We start from the raw sequence: 11,934 nt of genomic DNA on the forward strand, positions 1-11,934 counted from the left end.
ACCTTTCTTGCTGAACCACGTTAGGTTTACTGCAAAACAAACAGCACCCCGTTCACACACACACACTCCCCAAAACTCCCTAATGCTGACTTATAGTAACTGAATTGCAGTGTGTTAAATGTGATCGTTAGATTTAGGCTTTTGTTATGCAGATTCTGTGCATTCCTGTGTGGCAGCAGCAGGCCTCTGTGGAGTCTGTGTGCAACACCCAGAGTTTGTGGATGTCCACTTATTTATTCCCTCTCATTTACACAAGCAAGACAAACGACTCGGCCCTCACCGGCTTTGACCTTGCAGGGCTGAAGAGCAATTTCACTTTGGAAAGTGTTTAGAAAAAGAGAAGAAAAATAACCAGGAAGGTCTGTTTTTGTTAATACAGTGCTCTGTTTGCAATGATAAAAATGGCCTTCTGTCGAAAGGTGTAGAAGACAAACTTAGCTTGGATTTGTTCCCCTTTATGTTTGAGGATTGTGTGTGTGTGTGTGTGTGTGTGTGTGTGTGTGTGTGTGTGTGTGTGTGTGTGTTTATTCAAGAGCTATGTTTTATCACACCATTTTCTGTATGAAGGTCAACAGAAGACCTGGTAATTTGAAACTAACTTCCACTGACACACATTCAGAAATGAAAAGGGACACTGCTTCTTCTTTATGCCCTGTTCACCAAGTCTTTATGACATCGCATGAGCATATTTTGCTCTTCAGGTTAAAGGAAGGGATGTTGTTGGAATACAGTTTTAAACCTTTTTTTTTTTGGTGTAACTGTAGTGCAATAAGAGCTGAGGCAGCTTAAATAAATGATTTTCTATTTGATTAAACTGATTGATTGTTCTCAATGTTGAAGTTTTTTTATTATGCATTAGCAATCCAAGCTTCATCATAAGTATTTCCCTTATCAGCAAGAAGTGAATAAACAGAAATCTAATAAAAATTCATTATATGCACTGTATGACATACAAAGCAAGTGTTAGATTTGCCAGTTTATTAGATTAATGAGATAAAAGGATAATATAAATAGACCTCGCTCATTAATAAAGAGCCAAGCAATCTGTTTAATTGTATCCCGTGTAGAATTCATGGGTCTAAGCAGAATTTTTAAACAGCAAAAATGTTTCACAGCTTAGTGGTGCTTTTGATCTCATTAAAGTTTGATTACAAGCTTGTGAAGCTCAGAAATCTGTGTATGGGATAGATTTATCCACTTACATAAAGCATTCTGCCTTTTTTACATTTTATACCAGTGCTCTTTGTCCCTACACAGGTTCCAGGCAACCTGATTGAACCATCACTGATGGACCTCCGTGGCGCATCAGAGGACTTTTGGGAATGGGATGAGATTGATATGACCATAGGCAATATGGAATCACAAGAAAATGAGGAGCAAGACCAGTCAGAAAAGCACCAGCAGGAGCAATTTGAGGAAACCTGCCCTTCACAGAGCAGAATGAGCCTGGATGGGTTTCACTCAAATCCCCCTACTTCCCGTGTTTATCAGGTGTTCAGTTTGCATAGTGTCGAATTATATCAACAACCGCAGTACAATCTGAAGTTGTCTTCAAATATCGCCAAACCCAAAGAGAAGCAACCATTGCTAAAAAGCTTGAGCAAAGACTCTTCTTTTTCTTCAGTAGAGTCACTACCTGACATCATAGCAGGGCTTGTGAGTGGGAAGCAGGGGGTGCTGACAGATTCAACCAGGAGATCAGAAAGCGAGAGTGGAATAGTCAGCGAGGGTGACACTGAAACAACAGCTAATTCTGAGATCTGTCTGCTTTATCAGAGTGATGATCCAAAGGTGCAGGTTACTCTTAATCCCCCGAGCCATTCAGACTCACCTTGTATAGATGGAGTTTTAGATGAAGACATAGATAAGATACTGGAATGTGCTAACAAGTGTGCTGAGCTTGAAAACACTATGGCACAAAAGACAGAGGGCCAACAATATTTTATTAGAAAGAAGAAAACAGAACAATCTGAAGAGGGCAGAAGGAAGCATAAAAATGAACCAGTGGAAATTCTTATTAATGGGCGCTGTCTTAGTCCCGAATCTGAGGACGAGGGCCATGAAACTGGAGCTTTCAGTGTTGGGTATGACGATGAGGGGAAGGTCAGACGAGAGTCTACTCGTTTATCTCAGGGATCTTCATTAGATTCCCTCTATGCAGTGGGTGAATTCTTTCCATCAGCCAAAGAGACCCTCACACGTAGCATGTCGCTGGAGAGCTGGCTTGCTCCATGTAAGAGTTCAGAAGACGCAGGGAGTCAGGGTAGCCTGGGGGACTTGGACTTGTCTACAGAGACCACCGGGGACCTAAGCAGGAGAACTCTAGAGCTGCTGAAACGCCTAGAAAACATCCAGACTCCGCTTGCCCAGAAGATCACACGCAGCATTTCTGATATTACCCTTCCAAGTAGCTCTCTGCATCTCCTGGGACGGGGATCCCGTTCGGGGGGTGCCCCTTCCTCCATCAATGAGAGTTTGGCAGCTTCACTCACAGAGCTAAGTAGCATTGAGGACTCATCTGTAGCATCTGAGGATCTGGCTGTGCAGAAAAACCGCTGCTTGGCTGCCAATTCCAATGCGTCCTTCCGGAAGCATAGCCGCAGCCAACAGCTGACAGACGAGACAGACGGAAGTGTGAGCATGGTGGTGAATGTGTCATGTACCACAGCCTGTACTGATGATGAAGATGACAGCGACCTGCTTTCTAGTTCTACTCTCACTCTTACAGAGGAAGAACTGGGCATCAAAGATGATGAAGACTCCAGTATTACCTCTGAAGAGGAGTACATAGAGGGCACATTTGCACTGGGACTAGACTACATGAAGGGCAAGTTTCAGAGCTGGGTCAAACCCAGAGCCCAAAACAGGGAAAGGAATGAGGCAGACCTTGGTGATGAGTTGCAATGTGGAACTTTGTCTAGAGAGATTCTGTCGCCTGTGAGGACCTTTAGTGATCAACATTTCTTGAATCAGGCTACTCTGAAGCTCCTGGAGGCAAACTCCAATGCTAAAAATGACAGCCTCAAGAAACAAGAAGTGGACAGCAACCCATCAGATGTTACTAGAAATTACATCAGCAGTTTTGTTGATGACATGGAGAATGGCAATGTGGATAGCTCGCACATCAAAGGGAGGGATGAGGATGAGCTCCTTAGAGAGGAAGGGAGTCTTTTTACTAAGAAAGGAGAATCTTTTAAGGATTGCTACACCATGGATGATTTAAAAGGTGATGTAATGAGCATGGTGGTCACCGCCTCCCCATCCTCATGTGGGCAGATAAACTTGCAGTCTCGAGAATCATCTCTGGAAGGCCAGCTGAAAGGAGAACTACCATGCCACAGCTCCCGGAATCAACTCCCTTCCCTGTCGCCATTAGAGGAGTGCTCGACGTCTCACCATAGCATGCTGGGATTAGCTCACAAGACTTCCCAGAACCAGTCAGCATCCATTCTGAACCATATCCATGAAAATCATAACGAGAGCCCATCAGACTGTTGTAGCCACCAGTCATTTTCTTCGAATGAAGAGAGAAGCGAGGATGTCCACAGCTTTGTGATGGAGATCATCGACATGACATCAGTTGCGCTGAAAACTAAAGATGTCCAAGCAGAGGAAGCTCAGGAATCCCCTAGTCCCACCTCAACTTCCCAGATCAAAGAGAAAGTCCTGGAACATTCTCATCGGCCAATCCATTTACGCAAGGGTGATTTCTATTCGTACTTATCGCTTTCCTCTCATGATAGTGATTGTGGCGAGGTCAGTACATGCACAGAAGAAAAGAGTAGCACCCCAGTTCTCTCCAGAACCCCAGAAATCCGTGATGAAGAGCCTCTATTTGCGGCCTGCACAGAAGAGGTCTATTTAGGTCCTCCGCTCTGCTACAGCATGTCCATTAGCAAAAGGCCCACGAGACGCAGCACCAAACTAATAGACCCCTTCTGTCCCCTGAGCCAAGCACCTCCACCACCCAGTAATGAATACCAAAAAGCACATGGTATTTCTCCAGGAAGTATAGCTGGAACCCAGCCACAGTGCCATAATGAGGCTCCTTATCTTAATCCTTTACCATGTGAAACCGTGATAGACACTGTTGAATGTTTTGCAGATACTAAAATGCTTGAATCCAATATTTCCCCTGTAATGACTAAGATAAGAGTCTCTTGCTCCAGTACAAATCCTTTAAAAGAGGAAAGCGGACTCAATATTAATCCTAAAATTAACTGTCCCCTGATAAGAAAAAATGATAGGGATGAAAGAGGTGATGCTTCACAGTGGATGAAACAGAAGAATGTCAGAAAAGGGTGCAGCTTTCCTCAGGAAGCCAAGTCGAGTTATAAACAGGTACGTTTCGACCTAACACTGGGCTTTATTTGCGTGTAATGAGAGCTCGGTGCATTTCTTCCGACGTATTCACTAAATATTTAAGAAGGATTTTTGTCCCCCCCCTTTCCTCTTCTCTAATGGAATAAGGATTTACAGGCATAGATTTAAAATGTTAAGGTCTACAGAACAGAATAATCATAATCAGTCAGATTATATTATGATTCATAAGCAAGACTACAGTGGGAATCATTACTTAATTTCATGACTGAATTAGCATGTATTTGTGTGCTATTTTAAGTAGTTTGCTATTTCATATGCAAACTTCACCACTGCACTGTTCCAGCTCACAATGGTAAATCTGTTGTTTGGCCTTATATTAGGTAAATTAAGTGGTTAGATTTCAAGCTAATCATTGATGCCAAAAACAAGCTTGAATAAGGCACAGACCTGAAATCTAGAATATGAATATTTAAGTGAATTGATGGCCAGAGAAGTAGAGAATCTTACTTTTTTTATTTAGTGGTTCCTGAGTACAGTCATTCATGTTCTCATTGGAATCCATCTTTCTCTCACTAAATGTAAGTTATAGACGAGTAAAATGGTTTTGGATTGTTTGAGCAGTTTGAGAGTCATTGTGTTATTTTAATGACACTAATAGGAAAATTCGACAAGCATAAGGTTATTTGAGTGACATTAATGTGCAAAATCTGTGCCTGTTTTTGAGCAGGTAGGGGCATTAAAATGTTAGCAATTTTCTCCATTAGGATTGTGATATCGTCATTTCTAGCTCTCATTTCATTATTTCCTCAGTTGGCAAGGTCAGAGCGCGGTGCTGGACCGGTGGAGACAGACCGCAGGGTTTCGCTCAGTGCACGCCGTTCAGACAGCTCATCGACCGTGAGGAGTGGAGTGAGCAGCAGACCCCAGGCCAAGGTTCGTACTATAGGTCATGCATCAGCACAAACACCCCACACACAATTGACACACACAGACGCACAAACCTCTCCCCCCCAGGCCTCTTCTGTCATATCACTGAAAAATGGCTGATGGGTCTTTTCAACATCTTGTGGCGCATTGTAAGCACCCCATTTTCCACATCATTCCATACTGCAACTAAGCACCTTCCTATTTGTTATTGGTGTGGTTTTCCAAAGAGCAAATTTGCAACGAGAATGTGTTTTTCCCCTCACCCAGCGTCTTTGTAAATGCTCTCTGCACCGACCTCGCAGGCTTATTCTGGAGCCGCTGACGCAAAACGCATTGTCTGACTCTGGGCCACATTATGGTTTAAATTATAGGCCTCTATACTTTATATATATGATGACAACCTTACTTGGAAATTGGTCTGAAAATCAGTCGTTACATCTCTATACCACATTCATGCAACCTTTAAGCATTAGATGTTGGGAGAATTTCAAGACCTTAACATCAGAGATTTGATCCACATGAGAAATGAAAGTAGAAAATAATATGTAAAACAATTAAGCACTCTTTTTATTCTGATAAAAGCAAGCTTCAATCGAGATACTTTTTTATTTCACATCGGATGCTTTTAAATGCGATTTTTGTCCAAGCATGCTGCTACTTCCAAATGATCATAAAAAAAAAAAACTTCCAGCTGAAGGGATAAAACAAAAACACCACCTTGAGTATTGACTTTGACAATCAGTGTAAATTCTTTTTTCTTCGATGATCAAATCACTAGCAAGATGTCAAACAGCCCAAAATGGCAGAAATTCAAGTAAATTGTTTGAAAATTAGGTGAGGGAATCTCTGAAGGCGGCCAAAAGTAATGTTTCCAGTAGGTCTTGTCCTCTTCGTCACGTAGCCAAAGAGTTTTGCCTGGTACTGATTTGTTTTGAAGAAAAAGAAGCCACTGCAACAAAGAAGCCACTCACATAATATACAACTGATGGGGGAAAGACCCCACCACTGCTTGCTCAATGTAATCAAGTACTATACCGACTGCACCAATCAACCTTCCCCGGCTAGTGTTCAAGCCTCTGTTCAACACCAAAGAAGCACGTTTGAAACACAGCAGGTAGAAGTCGGACCCGAACACGTATAACACCATAACAATGACAGAATACCAGAGCGGTCCCGGATGTGTCCGGTGTCTAATGACTTGTAATAAATTATTCTGCTTCTTTGCTTTAGATAAATTGTGTGCAATTTTAGTACCTAACACATTCTTGTATATGAAATATTGTGATGGATTGTGATGCATTTGAGAATAAATTGACCGCCCACACCCACACACCCTCCCCTCTTCTCTTCGCAGTGCCTCTAGTGGATCGGAAGATAAATTACAGTTAAACCAGGAATCATTTAACCTGACTCTTTCGCCATTTATAATTTACGAATAAATATATTGTTTGTTTTTGTTCTTTTTGTGTGTGTGTTTTCTAGAGGCTCTCAGGAAATCTTGCTATCCCTGCCTGTAGGCACTGACTGAGCGATTCCATTGCTGCATAGCGTTTCTCCGAGCTGGGATCTTAACACAATCCTGGAGCAAGGACCTCTCACCAAGCACTGTAATACACTAGTGCTTGCTCCTGACCTTTGACCCCAAAGACATCATAGTGGCACTGTTCTTCTGTACTCACTGCTCACCCTGGACTGAGCTACCTCATCGTCTTCCTCCAAACTCCCCGTTATACATTAATGCACTCTCAAACACACACACACACACACACACACACACAGACACACACACACACACACACACCAACACACTCGCACAGAGTAGCTGTCACGATAGCTAGACATGGCTTTGCACATCTGTATTTGTCATTTGCAATTTGAGCGCAAGATGTGAGGTGCAGCACATTGTTGAGGTCTACATTCAGACCACATATTCAGTATGTGACACTTTGTCTCAGTCAGTCTGGAAAGCAGCTCCAGTTTGACTCAGTTCTACTCCGCATAAGCCGCTTTAGCAGACAAAGCCCGGATCTACAGACTGTTAAACTGAATGAGTGTCGAGGAGAGCTATCTATGCAACCCAACATGTGGGTGTGGTTGTGTGGCATGGATATTCCACTGGTTGATGGGATGCTGTTAACTGTTTCTGTTTCCTTATTTTAAACCCTGTTATTTGAAAAAAAAATTAAGAAGTGTTTTAAACTTTTACATTTTTGTGCCTTGCTAATCTTTCTTATAACTTTTGTTAAAAAATACACACACGCACACACACACACACACACACACACACACACACACGCACTGCTTATATTTCCATGTTCAGTAATTAGTGAGAGAATTTGCTTACAAGTAACGTTGAGGCTAACAAATGGGTATCTGTATATATGTATACTGTACGTTCAAATCTCTGTGTACAATGACAATATGAATTATTCGTGTTCGTGTACAACTCTGTTCTGTGATGTGGATAATTATAAGCCTTAACGTGCTACCTTGCATGGTTGAGAGTATACCAACTCTTCAGAAATAAACATAATTTATTGAAAACTGTCTGAAATGTGCGCTTCTTCCCATTGTAAATATTATAAAACAATATTGCATCTGTGTCAGACACTTTCATGCAGAGTAGAAAAGAATGTGCCATTGCATAATGTGAGCTTTAGAAATAAAACAGTGGAATTTCTAAAGTCATATCCATATTAATAAGCTTTCCCAGCTAACCTGGAACATAGCGGTATCACTACAGTTACAATACTGCAACATGAGGAAAAAAAATAGCCAATAATGTACTATAGATAGATAGATAGATAGATAGATAGATAGATAGATAGATAGACGTAAAGGGCTCAGATGGACTTTCTTAAGTCTTCTCAAGTAGAATACATGCTGTTTCGCCTATAGCTGCATATATGTATATACCTGTGTGTGTGAAGATTTTTTTTTTAACAGGTGAACTTGCCAGTTGCAAAACATACTGTAGACTATATAAAGCCACTAATCTTGATACCCGATGCCCCCCTCGAAGCCAAACATCACATGGTTATTTCCATGGCTAATGTGCTGTTTACAGGAAGTGTTGATGACTCCACAGGCCATGCGACGGGGCCCTCTGAGACACAGATATACAGTAGCGTCACAACTTTCCAACTCTTCAGTTGCCAATCAAGTGCTCTCCTGATTGCCGAGCCGAGCCTGATAAGCTCTCCGCTTGTAATCGCCCCTCGGCTGCTGCAGCAGACGCCTGTTTGTTGATGATGAGTGTGTGCTTGCATCAGAACAAAATCAGACAGTAGAAATGAACAAATTTAAATTCAATATTTAAAAAATGCAGAACGGCAAGAAGAATTTCAGTGTGTGTTTTGGTTGCTCGTTTAATACAGCAGTGTTTTGGGGGTAAGTAATAGAGCTGTCTGCCTCTTATCAGTTTACACGATCACTTGTGCCACATTACGGTAATGACAGGTGGCTGATAAATTCTCACATATCTACATAATGACACATCACAGCACTGACTTATTGCTTATGTTTTGATTTGTTTAATGTTTTCAAGGCAGTGTCAAGGAGATGGAAGAACACAGAATGTAATAAGAGTGTGCTTAGTGCTTTCACAATGTAATGCACTGTCATTTTCTCACTTTCATTGCCTGTATAAAAAACAAACACAGCAAAACAAATGCCATCACGGACTTGTCTGAAATACTCACTTTCACAACCAGTGCTTCTTTTTATTGTTAAAAATGGCAGGAGATTATATTATAGCGCCTGCTAGTAAAAGTCACACACAAAAAAAAAAAACCAAAGAAAAAACCCAAAGATTTGCATTGACTGATAGCACTGATAAATTAGGATGGAAATTGAATCTAACATTATCTTCAAAACACTGCATCAGATGAACAATTAACAGGATATTTTGTATTAAATGGAAATGACTTTAAAGGTAGTAAAGGTCATGTGAATCGAACCGTGATGCCTTTGCAATTACAAGTAGCCGGAATGTTGATTTGGAGTCTTGCTAAGCATAGAATGGGGGGAATCATGTCAAATACTCTTTGTTGAAAAGATCATACTTGATTACGTGACATTATATGACAAGAAAGTGAAGGATTTTTACACATGAGGGATAAAAAAAAAAATCTAAAACTGACATTCAAATGTCATCAGGATCTTTTAAATGCAATAGAGAGTGACCAATAGTTTCAGAATTTTACTTTTGATTGATATCATATAGTACACTTAACAGGATTACAGGATTTAATTCTGAATATATATATATATATATATATATATATATATATATATATATATATATATATATATATATATACACACACACACACACACACACACACACACACACAAAGTATCTTATAGGGATCTTAAAGCATATATCAGTGACTCTTGTCCACTCTTCACACTTGCCTCTTTGCTGTTGCTGGGTGTCAGTCAGTCAGCAAGGGAAGGTATGATGTAAAAGCAGAATATTAAATGTAGCCTGTCACCAGGGCAGATGTCTATATATCAAAAACTACTCAACAGAATGACATTGACCCTGGCAGCTTTTATGCATCAAAGTTACACTAGGCTAATAAAAGGAATGAGGTAAAAGGAACTTGTTCAAAATGCTGTAAATGTCCATCATAGATACTGACCTGAACGGTGGCTCAAAACCCCAGTGGATGTGAAAAACTCCCCTGGGAACACAGGATGTGCTATTTGTGGCAGTGGGATTGTCCTGATGCTGGGTGAGAAGATCTACTGGTGGTCAGCTTTCCACTTCATTTGAAAAGGTGTCCAGTGGGGATTAAGTTCAGAGCTCTGTCCAGGGCAGTCCTGTTTATGCACGACAGACTTGTGGATTCTTAATAGTGCTCACTTTGTGCACAAGGGCATTGTCATGCTAGAACAAGTTTGGGTCTCTCAGTTATAATGAGAAGAAATAGTAATCCTACAGCACACAAATACTGGCAGCAGTTTGGGGCAGATATACAGTATGTGATGGTCGGCTGTCCACAAACCTTTTGGACAAAGGTTGAATATTGTTCAAATATTATAGTATGTCACTGTTTATAGGACATCATGCATATATTCATAACACAAAATTCTTTTAAATTAGCCAATCTGTCTGTACATGTTGGGATATGGAAAAAAAACAGTAAACCCACAGAAATCCCACATGAAAAAAAGAAGTACATTCAAACCGTAACCTGCACTCATTATTCTGGAGTTGTGGGACGGCAATGCTACACCACTTTTCTACATTATTTTTATTATTATTATTGATGTTTATCATTATCACCACCATTATTAATTATAAGTCGTATTTACATAGTTATTAAGCAATCAATATTGTGACATGACAATTATGAACATATATTTCAGGTTATAACTGATCCACAGTGGAAGTTCATGTGAAACTTTTGTTCTGAGCTCAAATCCGACATGTACCTACTCTCAGAATCAGGTAATGATACTGAAATATGTATTAATATTTGCATTAAGGTGATCCGGGTGGTGGATCATTACATTCTTCAGACACCGACAGTACGAGGTGTGTGAAGCGAGAGAGCGATTGAAGGAAAGGAGCAAATGACAGGGGTGCTGGCCCCATTAAAACACTAAAGAATGTGTTGAGTCTGTTCATGTAATTTGAGGGTTAGCTGATTGGATTCCAGGCATGTCATCAAAGCTGGCTGAGAAACAATCCGATGTGAAATAGCAGAGTGGTGTGGAAGGGCATGGCAAGCTTATCATCCAGGATAAATAAAAAACCATCATGTCGTTTTCCACAGGCCCTCCAAATCAATCATTTCCATTCTGAAGGATTTTTTCCCCTGGTACACTGTCTGTAATTTTTCCCAACAGTTAATTTATCATTTATTCTGAACTTTGGTGTTCCCCCTACAAACATGAAGAAGCAATCTTTCAAAAAGCATTAAAGTTTGAAAGAAAACGATGAACTTTTGAATAGCCTTTGCACCTTTGCTTTTTAAAAGCGACCTGCCCAATCAATCAGCAAGAGGAGAAAAGTCATATGAAATTTAACTCTAATATGCAAAGAGTAAAAATTATTCAATCTCACATACATTCACATCTACCATCAAAAGGGGGAAATTAGTCTCTTAAGCAGAGCAATCAGTAATGAATAAAACAATCATTTATATGCTGATTGTGCCTTCAGAATATTTTTTTTTTATCGAAGAACAAGGGAAAAGTGAAATGTTTTATAACAGGTTTCATAACCTCATTAAATCAGCCTGTGCAATTATTAAAAAAAAGATTGTTTGCATATGAAAACATTCATTAGGCATTACTCACATAAATATCATTATTATTAAATAAACATTTAATACAGTTACAATTACAACATTCGAATGCATGTATGCGTTCAAGGTCATATTAAAAGCAGCACTTATTTCTTCATGAGCAAAGCAATAACCATATTCTTATTACAACCGAATCTTTCGTTTGAGGCAAGGAGAAAAGAAAAAGTAATACAGAGTTGCAGCTTTAATTATTCAGTCCAGTTAGCGAATATACTGATGACCTTATGATTGACAGGATTATCAGACAATAGACATTCATTTTAGGGGTGAGAGTAAAACACTGGCAGGTTCTGATAAGCAAAAATGACTTGCAACTGGTTGTCAAATCCCAGAATTCTTCCTAAATACGCCCTTGAATTCATTC

At 40.2% G+C, this 11,934-nt stretch overlaps 1 protein-coding gene across 2 annotated transcripts in view; it reads left to right on the top strand.

Moving 5' to 3' along the window:
* The window catches only part of akap6 (A kinase (PRKA) anchor protein 6), a 107,071-nt gene extending 99,277 nt beyond the window's left edge, over positions 1 to 7,794 (top strand). For both annotated transcript variants that reach the window (XM_046855064.1, XM_046855065.1), the window contains exons 13-15: positions 1,258 to 4,341; positions 5,134 to 5,256; positions 6,733 to 7,794. In XM_046855064.1, the coding sequence (XP_046711020.1) occupies positions 1,258 to 4,341; positions 5,134 to 5,256; positions 6,733 to 6,774 (3,249 nt within the window). In that variant the 3' untranslated portion in view covers positions 6,775 to 7,794. The remainder of the gene's footprint in view (positions 1 to 1,257; positions 4,342 to 5,133; positions 5,257 to 6,732) is intronic.
* Positions 7,795 to 11,934: the final 4,140 nt, after the last annotated feature.

Source organism: Silurus meridionalis, chromosome 8 (assembly GCF_014805685.1).
Source record: "Silurus meridionalis isolate SWU-2019-XX chromosome 8, ASM1480568v1, whole genome shotgun sequence".
Lineage (NCBI taxonomy): Eukaryota > Metazoa > Chordata > Actinopteri > Siluriformes > Siluridae > Silurus > Silurus meridionalis.